Source organism: Pteronotus mesoamericanus, unplaced genomic scaffold (genome assembly GCF_021234165.1).
Source record: "Pteronotus mesoamericanus isolate MK-2021 breed Mesoamerican mustached bat unplaced genomic scaffold, CSHL_Meso_final scaffold_83, whole genome shotgun sequence".
NCBI lineage: Eukaryota > Metazoa > Chordata > Mammalia > Chiroptera > Mormoopidae > Pteronotus > Pteronotus mesoamericanus.
In genome coordinates this window covers 2,327,918-2,352,082 of record NW_026555328.1, presented here as the reverse complement: position 1 = coordinate 2,352,082, position 24,165 = coordinate 2,327,918, and the positions used below count along the sequence as shown (strand labels likewise).

Here is a 24,165-nt window from a genome sequence, read left to right as displayed (position 1 = left end):
ATACTTACTTTATCAGGAATTCAATGGTGGGGAAGTACCAGATGCTGACCTTTATGTCACCAGTAGTTCAGCATTTTTCAAACATTGAGCAAAGTTTCATTTTTTTTATTTATCTGAAATCTCATGAGACCTTTCTCAAATTCAGTTTTTAGTTCAAGGTTGGGAGAATTACAGGAAGAATCACCTTTGAAGTGCACATCCAATATTTCCAAATTATCATCACCCAAATGTACGGAAGCAAGATTGTCCAAGTACCTGGCAAGAACTCCATCTGTATTAGAACTCTAAAGTCAGTGTGTTGGCTTTGTCCCTTAATGAGTTGTGCAGGCTAATTCTGGAATGGCTCCACTCATGTATCTCGCTGATTGATACTGATCTGGCATTTAAAAAAAAATGAGGCAGGTCCTTTGAAATAAGAGAAAAACTTAGAAACCAGGCCATGGTGATTGGAAGGAACAGAGGAGAAGAAGTGACTTGGCCTGTAACGGGTTGTAGAGGTTCTTTGCTCTTCACAGCTCACTGTCTTGCACCCAACTGCATTGTGTTCACATGCACGTCAAAAGAGCTGTAAAGAAAGATAAGGTTGATATTGGGACTCCAGAGGCCTGTGAACTAGGAGATAGGATTCCAAAATGCACACGAACCTAGGAGCATGTTACTTACATTGTTGCATAACTTAGAAAAAAATAATTGTCAGTGTGTGAGTCAGACCATGTGCTAGGCATTGTGTGTACATTATGGCATTCGCAATAATATTGTGAATTTGGTGTTGAAATGCACATTAAACCAACAGGGAGATTGAGGCTCAAAAAAGATGAGTTAACTTGCCCAGGCCTCCAGGAATTTGGAATTAGGTCTGATTTCAGAGCCCATGTCCTTACTATGCTACCACTAGGGTTTTACCAACAAAGTAGAATTTTCTGACTCTGCAGTGAGGCTAATGAAGTTTTTAATTTGTGAAGTCAGAAATGTCAAAGAAACTGAGTTCTGGCTCTGGCTTTGCCTTTTGACTAAAGAAATCAAGAACCAGTCACTTTGCCTTTTTGACCTTCATATTCTCTTGAAAACGGGATTAACAATTTATGCTTCCAAGGATTTTTAAAAAGTCAAATATAATAAAGTCTGTAAAGAATGTCAAATGCTTTACAAATCTAGAAGATTATTATCATTACTAGAAATGATCAAATCCAGCCATGTTCATCTTAATTTATTTTTAATGAGAATTCATTTTTTAAATTTTCAGTGTGCAACTGAGGATTCATGGCCGGGAATGGCACTGTGGCGACAGAGTTCGTTCTGATGCAGGCCCAGCTGCAGGCGGACTGCAGATGGGCCTCTTCTTGGAGTTTGTGGTTCTTTATCTCATTACCATGGGGGGCAGCCTGGGCATGATAGTGCTGACTCAGGACGACCCTTGCCTCCAGACTATCATGTACTTCTTCCTCAGCCACCTTTCCTTCCTGGGCATTTGCTACTCCTCTGCTATTGTCCCTCAGTTGCCTGAGACCTTGGATACTGATAAGATGGTCGTTACCTATGAGCACTGTGCTACCCAGTTTTTTCCCCACTCAGTGCCAGTACTGAATGATTCCTTTTGGCTGTGATAACCTAGGACCATGACACCACAGACATGCCTGGTGCTGGAACTGGGGCATATGCTGGTGGCATGCTCCCTTCCTGGGTCCATCTGGATGTACTTTCTCAATCTCCTTCTGCAAGTCCAACATGTGGGCTTCTTTTATGACTTTCCTCCCCTGCTGAAGCTTGCCTGTAGTGAAACCAGGCTATGGGATGAATTACCTTCCTCTTTGCATTCTGGGTCATTACAGCCAGCATTGCAGTGATTCTTGTATCCTATCTGTTCATCATTTGGGTTATTCTTAAGATTTGTTCAGTAGGTGGCAAAGCCAAGACTTTCTCCACCTGTGCTTCTCCCATGACTAATGTGGCTCTTTTTGGGGGGACACTCATATCCACATACGCAGGAAGTAACATGGGCAAATCACTCAGAGAGGACGAGATTGTGTCAATATTTTACATTGTGGTCATTCCTATGCTGAACCCAGTGATCTATAGCCTGAGAAACAGGGAACTGAAGGAGACTCTGAAGAAAGCCCTTGATAGGATGAGGGTTTCCAAGTAGCATTAGACTTGAGCTCCTTCAGTTCAGAAGTTCTTGCAAATCATCTTTTGGGCTTTTGGCTTGAACCAGATCTCATAATTACAAAGATATATTAGAGCAGAAAAATACAGTTTGGGTTTCAGCTATTTATTTATTAGCTCTATGACCTTGATCCAGAAATTCTCTGCCTCAGTTTTCACAGCAGTAAAAGTTTCTGCTTTGCTATGATTAAAGCCAGGATTAAGACAGATGGAATGACATAGGACTTTATGAATAATAACATGTTATAAAATGTAAAATTTATTTTTCTGACCTGACCTGGGTATTGTTGAGTGTTTTCTTAGGTACTTGATTTTTTTTTTCTACAAAGCTAATTTTTGCACCTTGAATAATTACAAAACAATAGCTTATTATTTAGATAGTGAGGTCAGTCACATTCTTTGGTTGTGGGTAGTGAGTTGGAAATCAGCCTTGACCAAAAAAAAACCTTATCTCGACATTCAATCATATCCAATTTAGGTAGTTGTCGTGAAAAACACAAATAGCTACACGGAGAAAGAAAAAAATAGAGGAGAAAGGAGATGTGACTGAGAAATGTTGAACTAGAATATGTTAGCCTACTTCCCAAGATAGCATGGAGGACCAAGACACTGTACAATAAAAGAGAGATGTCATGATTTGCATTAATTATTGGAAACAATTTGATCTTGATGTAGAACTGAATTGAGTCCCACATATAACTTTTGAAATATTTCTTGATCGCCAAAGGTCAGAGACTCTATTTTATTTCTGAAGCATTGTTCATGGACCATCTGCCTCAATCAACTCAAGCTGTTTTCTATTCTCCCATAATGAAAACCACTATCTACATCTATCTCCTGTAGGACATTCATTTTATCATCAAAAGACAGATAACTATGAATCCAAGTGCCACCTTTTAATGACCTCTGCATCTGCTAGAAATATTATTTGAGAAATATCTCCATAGAGATTCAATCTTATTCATCATGTCAGCAAATATTTACTGACAATCTGCTATGTATTGGACATAATACTAGGTTCCAGCATGTAGTAATAAATAAGACAGACATTATTTCTCCTGGAGATTAGAATGTGGGGCGTAGACAGATATTAAACCATTACACAGTTAATTGATTTTTCATTTGATATGGGAGAGTGGAACAAAAGAAACACAGGATATTGTTATACTATATAATAGGGTTCTGACCTAGTTTGGTGTGGTCAGAAAAGGCTTCCCTGAGGGAGCTAACATTTAAGCTGAGGCTTAAAGAATAAGTATGTCAGAGTCATGGGTGTGGGGAGCCTAGGCCAGATAGAAAGAGTTGCAAATGCAAGGACCTGTGAAACGAGATGCCTTGAGGAACTGTGAGAGTGAGTGGCTGCAGCATAAGGCGTGAGGGGGTTTATGTGAGATGCAGCTGGTGAGTTCAGGAGAAACTAGGTCACAGAGCCTTGCAGGCTCACTCAGAGACTTGTGGACTTCACTCCACAAGCAAGGCATGAAATGATCTTATCTGAATTTTAAAAAGATCCCTTTGACTCTAGTGTGATAGGTGGAAGAAGATGGAAGGAAACACACCTATTTCATCTAAGAAACAAGTGGTGTATCCCACGGCGTGGTCCTTCATTTGGACACAGTATTGTATACTTTGTCCTAGACTACATGTTAGGCCGCAGAGAGCGAGCAGGACCATGGCCATGAGATTGGTCTAGGACTGACTCTTGGCAAAATGGTGAAACTGGGGAAATACGTCTTTGGGGGCATCCATTTTTTCATTGGTACACCTTTCCTTCCCTGAATTGCAACCTTCTTCATGTATACTCAGGTATACATCATGTGTCCCTCCATCAAAATGGTCATCAATTATTCCCACTCAAGAGGCTGTCACATTTTTCATTAACTTCTACTGTATGCCAGCCTGTGTTAATAAGCTGAAGAACTCACCCCTGCAAGGAAGGCTTCTCACATACTTAAAGGCAGGAAAAACTTTCAACTAAACAACAGATAAATGGGCCAGATACGGAACAGTGAGTGTGCTATTTTGGTAGTGGGAGCAGCCTCACACTCCTCCCACCTTCCACTTGGTAAGTGGTAACCAACTCTGCCTATAAATGAATGACCTTTGATGCATGCACAATATTTGATGTATAAACCATTGCTTCAGGGATGCACAAAGTGGATACAAATAAAATGATTTTTAGCATGTTTTCGGGGACTATCTTCTGGTTAATATGAGAAGGCACTGGAAGAAATTGCATTTATATTGAGTTTCCAATTACATATATTAATAAATGAATGAAAACATGCCCAAACTATCTAATATGTGTCAGACTCTGTGCCAAGAGTTTTTATCTCATTTATCTTGTTCTTAAAATAGACACTACACATAATCCTTTAGGAAATAGAATCCTGTGATGGCTGTTTTTTGGTGTCAATTTGACTGAGTCACAGGGTGCTCAATTATTTAGCTAAACATTTTTTGTGGGTGTCTGTGAGGATGTTTCCAGATGAGATTAGCATTTGAATCAGTGAACTCAGTAAAGCAGGTTGTTCTCTGCAACGTGGGAGGGCATCATCCAGCTGGTTGAGGACTTGACTAGAACAAAAGGCAGAAGAAGGGAAAGTTCATTCCTTCTCTGCCTGACTGCATGAGCTAGAACACTGGTCTTCAGCATTTGGACTGGGATTTACACCACCAATTTTCTTGGTTCCCAGGCCTTCGGACTGAACTACTGGGTCTGCTGGAGTGTGGGACTTCTCAACTTCCATTTAAAGATTCGTATGAGACCATTGCTTATAACAAATCTTCTGTGCAATAAAAAGATCCATCACCTCCAAAAGTTTTCTAACACCTTTTTATTATTATTTTGTGATAAGAACATTTAACATAAAACCTTCTTAGCAAATTTTTAAGTACACAATATAGATTGTGGGAATGGTTTCATGGACATATGCTTGTCTCTAAACTCATTGAGTTGTGTACATGAAATAGATAAAATTTTTTATATGTCAGTTGTACTTCAACAAAAGGGTGGAAAAAAACTCCATATTTATATCCTATTAATTCTGTATTTCTGGAGAATCCTGAGTAATAAAATCCAGTCAGTAATATTTTAATCTTTTCCTTTTTATCTCCTTTAACTTCTAAATGTATCCCTTTTAGAGTTTTAGAATTATAAAATTGTAGCTGCAATACTTTGGCCTCACTCTACCATAAATGATACAGAAAAGATGAAGAAAGCAGACTCTCAGACTTTGAGCTAACCTATTTAACTCAATGCATTAAAAGGCCAAATGGCCACCTTCTCCTCATTCAGAACACCGAAAAGTGACATCACCAAGATGGTGGTATAAGAAACCCCGGCCCCTGTTCCCCACAAAGATGGGCAATTAGACAGCTATCTCTGAACAAAAGCAGCTCTGGGAGAGCTTAGGGGTCCACAGAAGAGTCTTCAGCAATACAGTGAAAAAACAAACCTGAGAATAAATATACAAAAAGGTGAGCAAGACCAGCTTCGTTTTGCCTCCAATCATTCCATCCTTATGGCCGGCACTGCTCAGTGCCAAGAGGGAATGCCCCAGGTAGGAAAAGTTTCCCTCATTGAGAAAGGGACAGCAAAGGTCTGCTGCCTTTTGAGAACTTCACACAAGACCCATGTCAATTTGATCCCACTTAGAGACTGGCAAATCTGAGATGTAAAGAGATGGCTAGGCACAAGTGAGGAAGGCAGGGACTTCCTGTGTCAGCCACACAGTGGAAATGACCATGGTTCCCCGGTATCCTGCTCTGCAGAGGGCCCCAGCAGCTTTCAGCACTGAAGAAACCGAAGGCCAGCACAGCTTCCATGAATCCCACGCAGATTTCACTGGTTTTCGCCCCACAGGCTTTCATGTTTGCAGATGCCAGCCACCTGAGTGCTTCTCGCCTCCTCACTCCATCCCCCTCCTCCAGACCCAGGGATTTGCCCCAGCCGCCGGCCCAGGCCTCTGCAGCTGCGTGGGCCAACTTCCAGCCTAAACCCTGCAGCCGGCCCCCAAGGCTGTGAGCACTTGCAGGCCTGACTTCTGTCACTGGCTTCCACTGCGGCAAACGTGCTTGCGGTGAGACCTGGCAACAGCAAGGACATAATGCCAATAGCCACGGTCTGACAGCTGTGTGTGGGCCTGGATCTGGCCCTGACCCCTGTCGCTGGCCTGTGCTACCGGGCTCACTTGCAGCCAACCCCTCCAGCTGTGCACCTGCCCTCCCCCAGCTGTGCACCTGCCCACCTCCAGCCTGACTCCCTTTGCTGGCCTCCTCTGCTGTACATGTGCCTATGCGAGGCCCTGCAGCCACAAGAGCGCATATCAACAGCCTTTTGACACCAAAAGCAAAGGCAACAAAAGCAAAATCAACAAGTGGACCTGCATCAAACTAAAAAGCTTCTGCAAAGCAAAAGAAATAACAAAATAAAAAGGCAACCTATGGAATAAGAGAAAATACTTGCAAACCATGTATCTGATAAGGAGTAAATGCCAACATATATAAAGAACTTATGTAACTCAGTAGCAATAAAACAAACAATCCAATTAAAAATGCCCAACCACTGGGTTTAAAATTTTCTTTAAAAGCCTGGTAGAGAATACCAGGGGCTATAGCCAGTTAAAAATGGGCAGGGCACCTTGAATAGACATTTTGCCAAAGAAAACATACAAATGAACAGCAGGTACATAAAAAGATGCTGAATATCACTAACCATAAGGGAAATGCAAATCAAAACTATAATGAGATATTGCCTCATTACTGTTAGAATGGCTGTCATCAAAAAGACAAGAGCTTACAAATGCTGGCAAGAAATTGGAAGAAGGAAATTCTTGTGCACTGTTGGTGGGAATGTAAATTGGTACAGGCCACAGTGAAAAACAGTATGGAGGTTCCATATCCCCGCCCCCCCCCCAAATAAAAACAAGACTACCACAGGATCCAGCAGTCTCACTGCTGGGTATACATCCAAAGGAAATGAAATTGTTATGGGAGAAACTCCCAGAAACTCGGTTCTTCTCACCAGTGCAATAAAGAATTAGAGATCAGCGAGTCTATTCTCATGCATGCAAACAGGGTTTATTGGTGAACCATTCTCATGAAGAGAATGGGCCTAGTTAAGGTGGGGGTGGGGGCTGAAAGGCAAAGGTTCGGGGTGAAGCAGGGTAAGGGTAGTGCAGGTGAGGGCGGCCAAGAGTTGGGGTGGCAAGCACAGGGGTGCTGAGGGCCCGGGTGGAAAATGTGGGAATGGCCAGAGGCCAGGTGGCCTGGCTGGGCAGCCAGAGAGCCAAGAGTGCCAAGCCCGAGTCCTTTGTCCTCAGGACTTATGTAGTTGGTGGGATGTGAGGAGGATTACATATTGATTGACAGTTAAAGGTCGAGCTAGCCTTCCAGGATGTGGGAGTGAATACCCAAAGGTATTTTTAATGGGTTTCTTCCTTTAGGCACCCTGGGCCATTTCTGGCCTTTCAGGCCTTGGGATGAAAGCAGAGTTTCAAAGGCTTTCTTTTCCAGACAGTGGGAAAGATACACAAAATTTCAAGGAGTGCTGAGTCAGTGGGTAGGACATGTATCCCTCCTCCTCCCTGCCTTGGTTTGCTATCTAGCCTACCTAACAAAATCACTAGAAAAAAGATATCTGCATTACCGTGTTCTTTACAGCATTATTCACAATAGCCAGACATGGAAACAACCTTAAGTGTCCATTGACAGATGAATAGGTAAAGAAAATGTCACACACACACACACACACACACACACACACACACACACACAGAGTTATACTATTCATTCATAAACAGAAAAAAAAATCCTGCACTTTGCAACACCATGGACAGACCTTGACAACATTATGCTAAGTGAAATAAGTCAGAGAAAGAGAAATACTGTATGATCTTACTTTTACACGAAATCTAAGAAGTTGAACTCCTAGAGACAGAGAGTAGATGAAGAGGCTAGGGGTTGGGGAAATGAGGAATGGTGGTCAAAGGGGATTAACTTTCCATTATGAGAGGAATAAGTCCCAGGTCTCATGTACAGCATTGTGACTGTAGTTAATAAGACTGTATTGCATATTTGAAAGTTGCTATGAGAATAGATCTTAAATATTTTCCCCATAACAACAACAACAAAACCAAACTGGTAATTCTGTGAGATGAAGAATGTGTTAACTAATGTCATTGTGGTAAACATTTCACAACACGTTATGTGCAGCAAATCATCATCATACTGTGCATCTTAAACTTACACCATATCATAGATCAATTATATGTCAATAGAGCCAGGGGGCAAAAGAACAACACCAATATTTTAATTGTGATTTCTTTTTTTTCACATATATTTATTTGAACCAATGAATGCAGGTATAAAGTCAATTTAACTAAATTATTACATAAGGGCATGAGTGTAGGGTGGAATAATGGAGTATAGCCCACACAATACATAATCTTGGCTCTTTGGTTCAAGTGTATATTTATATATTTGTTTTTGTGTATGGGTATGGCTATCGTATGGGAGAGTCATAACACTTCTGATAAGATCAACAACAACCACAAAGAAATTCTTTTTTTGTCGTGGGGACAACCCTATACAGTACAGATATACCTCTCAGATTTCTTTTCGTGTCCCCCCTGTTGCTCACAGCCTATTTGTCTCACCTACAGGGAGGGCATAATGTTATCATAGTCTTGTGCAAATGATCACAAGCTGCTTAGGCCCCAGAACCCCCCTCTCCCACTCATGAGCCTCCCGTATATTTTTGGAAGCAATAGTGGTAGAAGGTAAAAAAGAAAACGAAACATTTTGGTTAAAAAATTTTTTTTTTAAATTGGTGATGGAATTCAAAGAGGATAAGATAGCTCTAGGTTTAAAAAAAAAAATTACTGGAGCAAGTGGCCCTAACCAGTGTGGCTCAGTTGGCTGGGAATCGTCCAGCAAAGTGAAAAGTCAGTCGCCAGTTTGACTCCCAGTCAGGGCACATGCCTGTGTTGCAGGTTCGGTCCCCAGATGGGGGCATGTATCAAAGGCAACCCATCGAGGTTTCTCTCTCACATTGATATTTCTCTCCCCCCCTTCTCTTTCCCTTCTCTCTAAAAATAAATAAATAAAAATCTTAAAAAATTTTACTGGGGTGGCATTGGCTAATCGGATTATATAGGTTTCAAGTGATAGCTCCAGGTTCTGAATCTCACTTTGTCCGATACTGAACTCAAACCTCAAACAATATTTTCTTCTGAATCTCCCTTAGACAGAAAGTGTAGGAAGATAAATCACTTGAGAAACTGGGGAAAGCTGACAGAAGTTGAAAGGAAAGTAGGCTGCCTGCTTCCCTGTGGTGTGTCTGCCAGCTTGTGCATGGAGACCAAGGTGCTTTATGGACATTACACAATTCATCCTTTTAATCCTATTGGGAAAGAAGGCCTCAGCTGTTTTCACTTATCTCTCTTCAAAACCATGAACTGTTCTGAAAACTGTTGAAAAGAACATTGTGTCTTTTTCTCAACTTGCCTTTATCCTTATTTAAAACATAATATTGCAAACACACAAAAAAACCCCCGACAGCAACAGCAATAACAAAAGTACTTTTTTTCCTTGTAATGGAATGAACATCTGAATTCTTTCTGATTCTACCCTTAGTAATTGTGCTTTTTTGGGTTTTGAAAACCCTCCAAAAGATACTGTATAAATAACCTGTCTACACTTATTACTTCATATTTTCACTATAGAAATAGTCTAAACTATTTTATACTTTATCAAAAAGTTATCTTTAAAAAAGATTTTATTTATTTTTAGAGAGAGAAAAGAGGAGGGAGAAAGACAGGGAGAGAAACATTGATGTATGAGAGATGCATGGACCAGTTATCTCTTGCACGCCTCCAACTGGGGACCTGGCCCACGACCCAGGCATGTGCCTTGACTAGGAATCGAACCAGTGACTCTTCAGTTTGTAGGCTGGCACTCAATCCATTGAGCCACACCAGCCAGGGCAATAAATTAACTAATCTGAAGGGGCTACTGTATGCTGGGCACATTGCTAGCAGTTTGGGAGCTATATCAATGAAGAAAATAGGTAAAACTCCCTTCCTTTGTGGAGCACACATCCTAATGGAGGAGGTGGGCAGTAAACTGAGTATCATAAATAGGTAAATGATATAATAAGATACATAGTATGCTAAAATGTGTTGAGTGCTATGGGGAAAAAAAAAACTGGAGACAGCAATTTTATAACATGAATGAGTAATTCCCTGTGTCAGAGGTACTGGATGAAGTGCTCGGAGGTAATAATTTCCTTTCTAGAACGAATGTCATCTAAACTATATCCATTGAATAACAGCTCCCATTACCCCTTCCCTTCTGGCCCCTTTAGATGCCTCATGTGAGTGGAACCACGCGGTATTCGTCATTCTGTGACGGGCTCATTTCACTTAGCATAATGTCCTCACGTTTATCCCTGTTGCAGCAAATGTCAGAATTTCCTTCTTTTTAGACGCTGAATAATATTCTACTGCATATACTACAAAGGTATACACTACATTTTCTTTATTCAGTCATCCTTTGTTGGCCATTTAGGTTGTTTCCCTATTTTGGCTACTGTAAATAATGCTGTTGTGAATCTGTTCAAGTAAATAATGCTGTTATGAATCTTACCAATCTGTTCAAATCCCTGTTTTCCATTCTTTTGGGTGCAATACCTAGAAGTGGAATTGCTGGACCATATAGTAAAACTTTGTTTCACATTTTGAGGGACCACTTACTATTTTGCACAGTGACTGTACCATTTGCATTCCCATCAGCAATGCACTAAGGTTCTAGTTTTTCCACATCTTTACCAACACTTGTTATTTTCTAGTTTTCTTCTTTGATAGCCATTCTAATGGGTGTGAAGTGGTATCTCATTGTAGTTTTGATTTTTCATTTCTTTCATGTTTAGTGATATTGAACATTTGTTCATGTGCCTTTTGGCCATTTGTGTATCTTCCTTGGAGGAATGTATGTTCAAGTCTTTTGCTTACTGAAAAAAAATTTGGTGGTGGTTGAGTTGTATGAGTTTTTTTAATGTATTCTGAATGGCAATCCCTTGTCAGATATATGATTTGCAAATATTTTCTCCCATTCTACAGTTTGCCTTTTCAATCTGTTAACTCTGTCCTTTAATGTACAACATGCTTAATTTTGATAAAGTCCAATTTATCTATTGTTTCTTTTATTGCCTGTACTCTTGGTGTTATGTGTAAAAAATCATTGCTAAATCTAGTATCCTGAGGCTTTCCCCTGAGTTTTCTTCTAATAATTTTATAGGTTTAGCTGTTATGTTTAGGTCTTTGATTTATCTTGAGTTAATTTTTGTATATGGTGTAAGGTAAGAATCTAATTTTATTCTTTTGCACGTGGGTATCCAGTTTTCCCAGCACCATTTATTCAAAAAAAAGCACGTAACTAACAGTTGCTGCAATCCTTAGTACAATGAGAGGAGGTGTGGCGTAAAAAGTCACAAGACCGACAGAAGAGGACTCTGAACTCACCTTCGGGCCCACTCTTCTTCCTTCCCTAAGCTGTTGGTTCCATTTTATCAATGGAGAAAATGAAGCCTGGGACTCTAAATAATCCCAGCTACTGCAGCTAAGTAGCAACTGTGTGTTAAAGTTGCTGTTGGGAAGGTAGTATCGCATTGTTCACTTTCACAGTTTACCTGGGGGAGGGGACACTCCTCAAGGAGGATGAATCCAAACTTGCAAGAGAGTGAAACTGTCTTCATCATGAATATTGTTTTCATAATACAAACAATATAAAGTAAAACTCTTCTGTTTACGGCTTGTGGGACTGCACAGATAATAGGTGCATTCATTAGGTACAAGGTCTGCGCTAAACTTGCTGGAGGAAGATAGATCTAGTGGTATTATCTCATTATAACCATGTGGACACAACTAGTCTCTAATGAGCAAGAACCCTTCTAGATGATGTGGTCGGTGAATTAATGTCTAGTTTCCACCTCTTTACCTTGCATGGAACCACCCCCGGCATTAACACAACTGTGTTGGTTGTGATATTACTCAGTTTCCCCAGGAGCTGTAGGTGCTTACATTTCTTTTCCAGTTGGAACCATTATCTACAGTAGGTAAGGCAATTGGGGTCGCAAGGCACCCCAGACCATTTAGAGTTCCCCTTTATCAGGAACCTTTGCAGGGACACTATGGAGTTCACTAGACCATCGTTGCGTTTCCCAGAACATTTAAAAAAAACCAAACAAGCTTCGTGGAAATCCTCTAAGCCAGGAGAACAGAGGTCCTTAGTCTCAGAAATTACAGGTGAAGTAGAAAGAATCAAGAGGTTTGGTATGAGAATCTGGGGAGGCGCAGGTGTGAGCTAGCGCTGGAAGCCGCGATGGGATGGGGGATAGGCTGCATGAGAAATAAAGGAAAAGAACAATTAAAATGGCAGAAGAAGCACATTTAAAATAAGTTGATTTCTGAATTCCCTGCAAAGGGCTGTGCAGTGAATGGGAGAGCCAGAGTCCGGACGCTTGGACAGCCGCAGGGAGTAGCAAATGTAAAATATCATGGCCAATGTTTACTTGGCAATATCTCATCGTTTCAACTGGTATTGCTTTGATTATTAATGAGGCTCAGAATTGTCTCATTTGTTTGCATCATTTATATTTCTTTTGTAAAATTTTTATGGGCTTTGTCAATTGATTTGTAAGAGTAAATTGTATATTAGGGAAATCAATCCTTCGTCTGTCATTTGTGCTGCAAATTTTCCCCCAAGTTTGTCTTTTGAGTGTGTGGTGTTTTGAGCTGCCAAAAATGTTAAAATGTAATGTAACTAGATTTATCCATTTTTTTTCCTTTGTAGCTTTGAAGTTTCCTGTTGTGATTAGAAAGTCCTCTCTAAGATACTCAAATTATTCACCCATGTTTATGCTTAGATTTGTTAAATTTTATTTTATTTTCATGTCCAAATTATTAGAAGCATTTGGAATTTATTTTCTGTTTCTTTGGAGGCTCTCTCAGCACCGCTGTCTCCCCGCTGGAACGCGGGCCTCAGGAAGGAGGCACTGAGCTTTTCTTACTGGCCAACGTGGGGCAGTGCCCCGCATCTGGAACGTGTTTAGTAAACACTCCTTTAATTAGTATTTGAATGGAATTCTAAAGGATAAAGGGGTGAGCTAGATCTGTCAGAAGGAAAACCTTTATCTCTGAACTTTATACTTTAAAAGGAATAAAAACAGAGTGGACCAGGTCCAGAAAATGAAAAACAAGATGGGGAAGGAACTGGAAACCAAGTTCGACAAGGAGCTGAGGATGTTGTCATAGAGAAAACTCCCTGGGAGCTCCTCCTTTGTCTAGTGTTAAGGAGATGGGCTAGAGCCAGTGGTGGTGCTTTGGCTTTCAGAGTTTAAGGAAGAGCCTTGGCATGAATGGCTCAAAGAGGGAACGGGTTGTGTTTGGAGGTGGTGAGCTCTTTTTCCCTAGGGATGCTCAAACATACAGCTTTGGGAATCTTGGGCATTAATGTAGAAGAGACAAACTTCAAGAGTCAAGCAACTGAGCAACTGGGCTGGAGATAATTCAACAGGGAGGGGCGAGGGACTGTGAATGGGGGAGGCTCCGTCCTGCCTGAAGGCGCAAGCACCTCTCAGCTCCAGCCAAGTGTCACCCTCAGTTAAAAGATTTTTTTTTCAAGAAAACATAAAAATAAAATTTTAAATGTGAAGTTTCTTTATTTTAGAAACATTTTAAAAAATGGGCCAAACAAAATTTATCTGCTGGCTGGATTTCTCTTCTGGCCCACCAGTTTGCAACTCTTGTTTCACATAGAAGAAAAATTGCATATAGAATATCACAGTGTCTGGACTAGATGACCTTTCAAAATTCTTCTATCCTTGGCTCTCCAATTTCCTGAGCTATATAAATGTGAGAGATTATTAATAGTGGCAGTATATCACTAGAATATGACTCAGCATATAAGAAGAGAGGATATAATAAAGGAAGAATTAGGGTTTGATGGAGGGAAGAAGCTCCAGAATTAGTTATATACAGTTGGTTGTGACAATAAATATTAATTACACTTTCAGTTCCATATAATTGCTTATTAAACTATCAGCACATGAGAAATGGGAGAAGTCTGTGGATGTTGGAGAACAGAAAAGATTGGACTTCCTGATAGGATAATGGATTTTTCTCCAGTAACTTATGAGTCAACCTAATACTTTGGATCATAGGTTTTAGTTACTCTTAAGGTGTGGACCAAACCCTGAACAAGGCTTGTAAAACCCTACATAGCCTGGCCCTGGCCAACTCTTCTATTCTCCTCTTAGCCAAGCCCTAGTCACTCTGGTTTCTTCCAGTCTCTTAAATATGAGGCCTTGGTTAATTGCAGTCCAGGGCCTGCCCAGGTCATCCCCTCTGCTCCTCCTACACAAGTTGCTCTCAACGACAGTCATATCTCAACACACTTCCTCAGGAGACCTAGGACTTCCCTTTCCTCTCTCATAGCTATGTATGTCTCTTCTTTGCAACCCCTGACAGAGTATAATTTTACATTTTTGAGCAATTATTTAATGTTTAATTACCATCTGGTCCCCAGCTGGATTATAAATGACACCAGGGCAGGGGTTGCATCTCTTTTGCTCATCATTGAATCCCTATCCTCTAGTAACAAAGATAATGGTTGAGAGAAAGGAAGGAGGAAAGGATAGGAAATTATGGAATCGTTGGAGTAGCATTTGATTCATGTGGGTCTTGAAAGTTCTGAGGACTTCATTTTCAGAAGACAGAAGAAGCAGATGTGAACAGGTAGGTGCATGAGTTGATACTCTTCTAAGTTCTTCAGCTAAAAGGCTCGTGAGATATCCTCCCACTCTTTGGGCCTCACTTCCCTGTCAGGCTCCCTTAATCAGGGATTGTTGGTTGTGACAAAAGGAAATCTACTTAAGCTAGCTTGATAAAAGTGGGAAATTTTACTGTAATGATAAAATATCCAATTTCATGGATACAGGAACTGAATTGCAGCTAGACCTCATGGGAACCAGGTTCCAGAAGTGACTGGGGAACCAAAGCTTCACTCTCATGTCTCAGGGGTGCTATGGTCTGATTCATCTTTTCTTCACTCTGATTCTTTCTGGGACCTTCTTTTTGCTAATTTCCTCTGTTTGCAAAGGCTCAACACAATTACAAACCTTCAAATATACATGATAAGTCAATTCAGATTCTTTCTATGAAACTGACTACAGTGTCTGAGTTTTAAATTTTTTATTAAATTTACTGGGGTGACCTGGGCTGATTGGATTTTGTAAGTCTCAAGTGTACATTTCTATAGTACAAGATCTGTATATTGTTGTGTGTGCCCACCACTGAAAGTCAAACCGTCTTCTCTCGCCGTATATTAGGCCCTCTCCTCCTGTATGGACTCCCCACCCTCTTCGGTCTGGTAACCACCCACTGCGGACTGTGTCCCTGAGTCCAGTTTTATATCCTGCATGTGAGTGAGATCATATGGTTCATAGTTTTTTCTGATTGACTTGTTTTGCTTAGCGTAATATCTGCAAGGTCCATCCATGTTCTTGATTAAAATTCTCTACAGAAAAATATGAGTCAACTAGCTAGACACACTATTTTTTAAAAATTTTAGATTTTTTTATTTTACTTTATTTATTTTAGTGATAATCTTTTAATCTTTTTATATGTACATTAAAAGGAATACCATAGATCCTTCTGAATAATTGATTTTAGTCTCTGGAATTCCCTAACATCATGCTTTTTCCTCAGTTCCTCATCTTCCACCATTTCCTTTAACTCTCATCCGCAATTCCAGGGAAAATGCCACTCTTCCATAATTAAAGGAGAACATAACCTACTTATTTCCTAACATTTTCTTCTTGCTCTTGCTATTCAGAGTTTGGTCTGGATCCCCAGCAGCCGTAGTAGCAGCATCTAGCTTGGTAGAAATGTAGACTCTCAGGCTCTACTGTATGACCACCAAGTCAGGGTCCACGTTTAAGGGGGTCCTTAGTAATTTGCATGCCCATTAGAGCTTGGAAGGACTGTGCTATACTGTACTGCAAACCTGACTCAGAGTCCACACACCAGAGGCCAGATACGCTCTTGGGTATGTTGTCTGCTGCATATTCAGATGGAGTCTAGGTCATAAGATGTTAACATGGCTTCCCAGGTCTGCTGTGCTTTAGATGTTTTCTTTAAGGACCATTTTAAGACAAGCAGGTCATGACAGAGGTAGCAGTTCAAAATCACATCTATGATGACACAGTTGCACTGAGTCCCTGTCCTTGCTGCATCACATCCTTTTGAAGAGACCTCCAAGGCTGATAATAAAGCTCTCAAATGCTTTATTCTCTAATTTCCAGCAACTGGTATGTTATAGAGAAGAACAGAAATGGGTGCTCAATAACCAAGGTGACCCCACCTGCACGGCCACAATTTATGGAAGGCAAGCCCATTTGACTCAAGCTGGGCTATTTTTGAGACCCTTTTGCAGGAATTAGAAATTGCAACTATGAAAGACTGGCTGCTCTAAGGGGCTGGACTTCACAGTGTACGTGACTGGGAGCTGTCATTCACCCTATCGGCCATGCCCACCGGGTTGCGAAGGAAACAGTTCTTCAAGGGGTAGAGAAATGCGAAGTTGCTGCGTAGCGAGAAGCAGGGATGAGAGACGAAGAAACAGTGCCTGGCCTCCTGAGAGCTCCTCCGCAGTTGTGCTTCCTGGGTTTGGCTGCACAGCTGCCGATGGGTTCTGTGAGCATCCTCTCAGGCCGTGCTGAACGTCCTTCCGTAAAAGTCTTCAGTTCATTTGAATTGGTTTCTGATACTTGCGTCCACATATCTTAACTAGTATAAAAATCAGGATTATCGGGAATAACATGTTCCACACTAGACTTCTAGAAAAAAATGTGGTGTCATCTGAAACACTGTGGGGGACAGCGGAGACTTCCCCATCCGAGGATCAGAGGCTGGCATTCATTCCTTGGTAAGTGCCGGCAAAGCAATTGGTGGCGCACTGTTACCACTGGGACTCAGACCACGTGCCCACAGCAATGGAGGAGTCGTGCTGGCTGAATATCAGGATATTAGAGCGCTGGTTGCACCTCGCGGCCTCTGGTAGACAGCAGCAGAATAGAAGCAAATTCTCGTCCAGACGTCCCATGTGAGAAAATACAGAAACCACAGAGTTGATATCTCAGGAGTCCAGATCAAAAAATTCGCCAATAGATCAGTGAGAGGTTGGAGGAATTGAGACATCTTTAACAGATTCTGTTCTCCCCACCCGAAGTATAACAAATTCTCTTACCCCAGGCACTTAGCCAGGAGTCGGTTCGTGAAGAGCCTCATGGACTTTGAATTCCCGCATGGAACTTTGAATTCCTACATGGAACCTTTCGATTTATATCCTGGAGAAACAAGAAAAAGCGGCAGTCCTTGAGGCAGGCTCCTAACAGTTATTCTAACCCTCTTTGTAACTGTAACATGTTAACAAGCCATTATTAACATCAGTTACCAGTATAATAAATCGCAGTAAGCAAAAATGTCCTAACTTTTGGGAGAAAATCACCCTTCATCTTTTATAAATGTTACACTTTGTTTGAATGTGTTTTTTGTAATGATGCATAGAAAGAGTATCATTCTAACAACGGGTGGTCAGGCTGGGAAAACCCAGGTCTCTGATTTGCACCTCTACTAAGGATATGGTCAGTGAATACATTATAATTGCTATCAAAATTGTTTCAGAAGCAAGGAATAGGCGGGAGCCTTGCATTAGTGAAGCTGCCTTTGCCACCCTCTGTTAGAAAAAGATCTTCCCGGGGCTTTGCGAAAGCTAAGGCACTGAAGTGAAGGGTGATTTTATTTTCTGACACTGTAAGGAGGCAGGAAAAGCGAAGAGGTCAGAAAAATATTCACAGTGCCAGTTGGTAGTATAAGAATGTAATTTAATACAATTTTTCCCCCTAAAAATGATATAATAAAAATGAAATAATAATTTTTGTAGTTTGAGTACTTCTCCTATATCCGCAGGGATTCTAACGACATCTCTGTAAGGTTGGTGGGTGTTAGGCGAATGGCCTTGGGTAACCTTCCATCCTCCTCCTCCATCCCCTTCTATACTGCTGCTCTAGCATAATCTGTTCTTTCCAGAGCTCTTGCGAGCAGAAAATGGATGGGACAGTGCTCTGAAAAGTCAAAGGTACTCTGCAAATATAAGAGCCTGACCTTTTTTTCTTTCTTTGCATTTGAATGATGCATGAAAAGAAAGTGAAGGAGCAGCCTTGGTCAGAGTTAACATAGGGGTGATGGGGGATAGACAATAAATGTAATAAGTAAATTATATCTTATTTTAGAAGGTGATAATTCCTCTGGAGAAAAATAAGGCAGGGCAAGAAGAATAGGGAGTTTGAAATTTTATGTGACAAGCTTCAGTCCAAATGCTACTTCCTTGGGAATCATCTCTCTAAATTCCTGTCCTGGTGTGGAAATGATTGATTACATATATGAAAATTACAATTACAGTCAAATGATTGATTACATGGTAGCCTATAAAATTCTTGAAGGCAAGAAATATGTGCAGGTGTGTGTGTAAGTTTCAGCCCATGTTCTGTAGAGCACCTTCCACAGTAAAAAAATGACAACATAATGATGTGCAGGTGGCTTCCGCCTGTCACCTCCCTGGTCCCATCTTTATCTAAGGCGTTTCTTCCTGACCTTGTTTCTTTCCTTTTCCTTGCCTGGACATTTTGAGAAGCATTCATAAAGAATGCTTGTGCATCATATGCTAAGAAGAATTGCCACAATATCTCAGCCACAGAGAGCTGGCAAAGGTCATGCCAACTTGCAGACTGTGCCAATTGCTTCTCCGGACAATGCACTTGTCCTACTTATTTTTCCCTAGGGATTCTCTTGTGTTAAAGATTAAAGGGAGAAACTTGATGAAGCACCTGACTCCAGGAGGGCAAACTGTGGCTACAATGGGGCTTGTCTTTCCCTAGGTGAATAGGTTCTCATTATACCATCTCTGGGTAAAGCGTGGAGGGGGCAGCCCTGTATTTACAAAACGTCTTTCTCCTAGGTCACAGCTGGTGAGAGTGGCAGAGACTGTGATTCGTGTCATTATTACAAATGAGGAAATTGGACCCTGGAATGCAGACGACTCCTCATGGGACAAATCAGAACCAGAACTCAGGCTCCCTCAACCATTGTCAGGGAGGGCGCAACAGGGCAAATGCCTTTAGAAATGGGGAGAGAAGAGAAACCTTTTCTAGTCCCACATTAAGGGTGCCATCTACATGTAAGGAATCCCAATATCAGCAATAACTTCCTCTTGGGAACCCAGGTCAGCCATTGATAGAACACAACAGCATTGGGGGCCGAATATACTACTAGAGTCTTATGCTGGACCCAAGTCCAAGATAGAGAATATTCCTATTCCACCCATCTTCCCTGTGCTTGTATGGGATGGGGAGAGGGTAAACATATATTAGCCACTGGTAGGAATTTATGGAAAGAAAAGTAGAAAGAAAGGCTAATCACCAAATTAAAATCCCTCCAGCTTTCTGTCTACAGGTGGCTAAGTCAGGATATTCCTCATATATTTTTTAGGGGGTGGGGTGGGGTAAAATAAACAGCTGAGGAACTGGAAGCTTCGGGAGATTAAGAACTTACTCAGAAAACTAACAGCTAGTCAAGGATGGTGGCGAGAATGGAGACGGGAACGGTGATGAGGACTCAGGGGACCGGCTGCCTCATACAGTGCTGTTTTTCTGCACCTTCAGCCTGAGATTACCATCGGTCAAAGAGCAAAGGTCAGGAGAAATGAAAGGACAATGAACAAGGAGGGAAAGAGACTGTTGAGAGAAAAGCGAATGGGTTTCAGGAGAGGAAACCGATCAGGTTGACTTCATCCACACCCATCCAAATGCTGCCAAATCACATTTTTTTTTCACTTGTCATGTGCACAATGGTTTAGTTTAACACTGACCTTGCTGCCCCGCTGTTTCCAGGCATACCAAACATTCTCCTTCTGCAGCCTCACAGCTGAATTCTGGCACAGTTTCCCATAATTAACAATAATTCCCAGCGTCGTCATGGTCACATTGAATTATTAAATAGTTCCTTTCTGTAGGATTGTTTCTTCTCCTAGACTCTGAACTCCTTGCTGATCTTTGAACACACTAGGAGTGGTCTCACCTCAGGACCTTTGCACTTGCTGTTCCCTCTACCAGAATGCTATTCCTCTGGAAATTGTCTAACTTATCCTTTGATTCTTTTATGTCATTGTTCAAATGTCACTTTTTTTAAATCTTCACCCAAGGACTTTATTTATTTATTTATTTTTGCTTGAAAGAGAGTGAGAAGGGAGAGAGGAAGAGAGAGAAAAAAATAACAATGCAAGAGAGAAGCATCGATTGGTTGCATTCTGTACACGCCTGGACCAGGGATTGTATGCGCCCAGATTAGAAATCGAACCTGCAGCCTAGGTATGTGCCCTGAGTGGGAATTGAACCCACAAGCTTTCGGTACACAAGGAAGTTCCAACCAACTGAGACACATTGGCCAACACAATATCATCTTCTGATGAGGTTTTCTTGATCACCTTATTTAAAATGGCAAACAACCTCCCTGACAGCCTTTATGGCTATATTTTCTTGCATAGCTCTGATTACCATCTGACATAATGTTTCCTTTTTGTGCCTTATTTTCTTTCATTCCACAATTATGTAAATTCACGAGGGCAAGGCTCTCTGCTGTATCCTCAGTGCTTAAAACAGCCTGGCATCTAGGAAGTACCCAGTAAATATTCGATATTTGTGGACTGTGTGACGAGTGCATGCATTCCTTCCGTTGGGACACACTGCCACCTAACACAGGCTCCATGTCTGTGGCATGGAAGAAGATAAACACTGTTTCTTCCAAGGGTTCTATTTAAAAGTGTCTTGATCATTTACTGCCTCCTGTGGCTTCATGACTCCCCAACCTCTTTAGTCAGTTATGCCTAAATAGCTTGAACTTTCAGAATGAGTTCCACTTTATCTTGAGTGTAACTGAACAGGTTATTTCAGTATGTCAAAAATGGTTAATGTTCTTTTTGACTAGACCTTTGTTAATTGCTGTGTGCCTTATACTGTGGTCAGAGAATGTGTCTTACACAATTAATTAACCTTTGAATGATAGTTTGGTTGGGAATTAAATTTTAAATTCAGAATCATTTTGTTTGATCTTTATAGACAATTTTCTTTCCCTTGACTCCTGGTATTCAGCACAGTAGATGGAAATTTGATGGCAGTTTGTTTCTTGTCCTCTTTTGGATCACTTGTTTTTTCTGTTTGTTTTTCCTCCTCCATTAATGTGTAGGATTCTCATCCTACCCTTGAGTATAGAAATATGTCTTATTTGCAATATTGTTATCAGGATCTTTATGAGCTCTTTGGAGCTGAAGGCTTAGGTTCTTTTTAAGCTCAAGGAAATTTTCTCTTACTATTTCTTTAATTTTATCATCCTCTTTGTATATTCTCCTTGAGCTTTTTATTAAACAGATATTTATATTTTGTGCCTCTTACTTTTTTCTATGATTCTTGTCTCCCCAGCTGGTATTTTTGCTGTATATTGTGGTAGGTATAATAGTTTTATAATTTACAGTTTCAATACATGTATGCAACAAAAATAACTACTTTATTTTAAGTGACCTCAATGTTTTTTTCCAGTGAAGGCAGAAAAAGAAAAGAATCCCTTCCAATCCAAGGTAACTCAGTCACTTTCAGTTTTAAACATGGCCCATTCAGGACTTAAACTCAGTCAAAATTCTCTCTCCTCTTTATTTCCTTCTTTCCTCTGGGAGTGAGGTAAATTCCCAGGGGTTTTATTTATCATCCTGGCATTGGGAGTAGCCAACTTCCTCTGTTCCTCCTGTCCTCTGTGCAGTGGTAGCTAGTCCTTTCTGGTTCTAATTGTCATATGCTTCTATCTGCCATTTTCTATGGTCAACCATGACTTCTCTCTTAAGAGACATACCAGGTATGTCCTGAAAAAGTCCAGCCATTGTTAATGTAATGAGAATGGTTTGAGCAATGTCATGTAACCTGGCAGCCAATGAGAGTGGACTCAAGAGTGCATGTGTGAACACTGATGACTTCACTGTACTCATCAGTGGGGGTGGTAGATGCCATAGAGTCAGTATGTTTACTGTGTGGCTGTCACATTCAAAATGGCTGAACAAGCAGAGCAATAAATCTGCATCAAATTTTGCATTAAGCTTGAACATTCCTCTGTGGGAAACTATTTGGAGGATTCAGAAGGCTTTCGAGGACAATGTAATGAGTGATTGGCAGCTTCATCATGACAATGCATCTGCTTATGCATCGCCTCTTGTACAAAGTTTTTTGGCAAAACAGCAAGTCACCCAGGTATCTCAGCCCCACTACAGCTCAGATTTGGTGCCCTGTGACTTCTGTCTTTTCCCAGAACTAAAATCACCTTTGAAAGTGAAGAGATTTCAGGCTGTTGATGAGATTCAGGAAAATACGAGAGAGCAACTGACAGTGATTCCAACAAAGGATTTTGCAGAGTGTTTTGAGCAGTGGAAGAGACACTGGGAGAATTGTGTGAGGTCCTAAGTTGCCTACTTTGAAGGGGACTGAGGCATCATTGTCTTATGTACAACGCTTCTTGTATCTTGTATCTTCTGCAATAAATGTGTCTATTTTTCATAGTGTATGGCTGGGTACTTTCTGGCCTGACCTTGTTGTATACTCTGTATTCTCTTTGTATGGATCTAAGTCCCCTTGGTTTTCCAACCTGCTCATCGATATTTTAATACTGAGGTGTCAGGATTGTGTGAAGTTACTCTTGGTCCCTCTGCGTCTATCATCTAATGCTGGTAAGTTGCTATGCTGCCTTGTTGGATGCAGAGAATCCCTAAAAGGCTTGCCACTGCCTTAGAAAGTGAGGCCCTAGCTTTCTGCCGGTGGACGTCTCTGAGTAAGCATGGGTGAAATCTCCTCTCCTGCGGTTGTCATGTCTAAGTCAGAGTCCCCCAAAGAGCTGGAACAGCTACGGAAGCTCTTTATCAGAGGTTTGAGCTTTGAAACAACAGATGAGAGCCTGAGGAGCCATTTTGAGCAATGGGGAACGCTCCCAGACTGTGTGGTGATGAGAGATCCAAACACCAAGCGCTCCAGAGGCTTTGGGTTTGTCACATATGCCGCTGTGGAGGAGGTGGATGCAGCCAGGAATGCAAGGCCACACGAGGTGGATGGAAGAGTTGTGGAACCAAAGAGGGCTGTGTCAAGAGAAGATTCTCACAGACCGGGTGCCCACTTAACTGTGAAAAAGATTTTTGTTGGTGGAATTAAAGAAGACACTGAAGAACATCACCTAAGAGATTATTTTGAACAGTATGGGAAAATTGAAGTGATTGAAATCATGACTGATCGAGGCAGTGGCAAAAAGAGAGGCTTCGCTTTTGTAACCTTTGATGACCATGACTTTGTAGACAAGATTGTCATTCATAAATACCACACTGTAAATGGCCACAGCTGTGAAGTAAAGAAAGCCCTGTCTAAGCAAGAGATGGCTAGTGCTTCATCCAGCCAAAGAGGTTGAAGTGGTTCTGGAAACTCCAGAGGTGGTCGCGGAGGTGGTTTTGGTGGGAATGACGACTTTGGTTGTGGAGGAAACCTCAGCGGTCGAGGCGGCTTTGGGGGCAGCCGTGGTGGTGGTGGTTCTGGTGGCAGTGGGGATGGCTATCATGGATTTGGGAATGATGGAAGCAATTTTGGTGGTGGCGGAAGCTACAGTGATTTTGGCAATTACAACAATTGGTCTTCAAATTTTGGACCCATGAAAGGAGGAAACTTTGGAGGCAGAAGCTCTGGCCCCTATGGCGGGGGAGGCCAATACTTTGTCAAACCATGCAATCAAGGTGGCTATGGCGGTTCCAGCAGCAGCAGTAGCTATGGCGGTGGCAGAAGGTTTTAATTGCTGCCAGGAAACAAAG

The 24,165-nt window shown here is 41.3% G+C and overlaps 1 protein-coding gene across 1 annotated transcript; it reads left to right on the top strand.

Annotated features, from left to right (window-relative positions):
* The first annotated feature begins 23,163 nt into the window (after positions 1-23,163).
* On the top strand, positions 23,164-24,165 carry LOC129062770 (heterogeneous nuclear ribonucleoprotein A1-like). The gene is given in 1 exon segment (XM_054563813.1): positions 23,164-24,165. A coding segment is annotated over 1 exon segment (963 nt). The 5' UTR covers positions 23,164-23,183; the 3' UTR covers positions 24,147-24,165.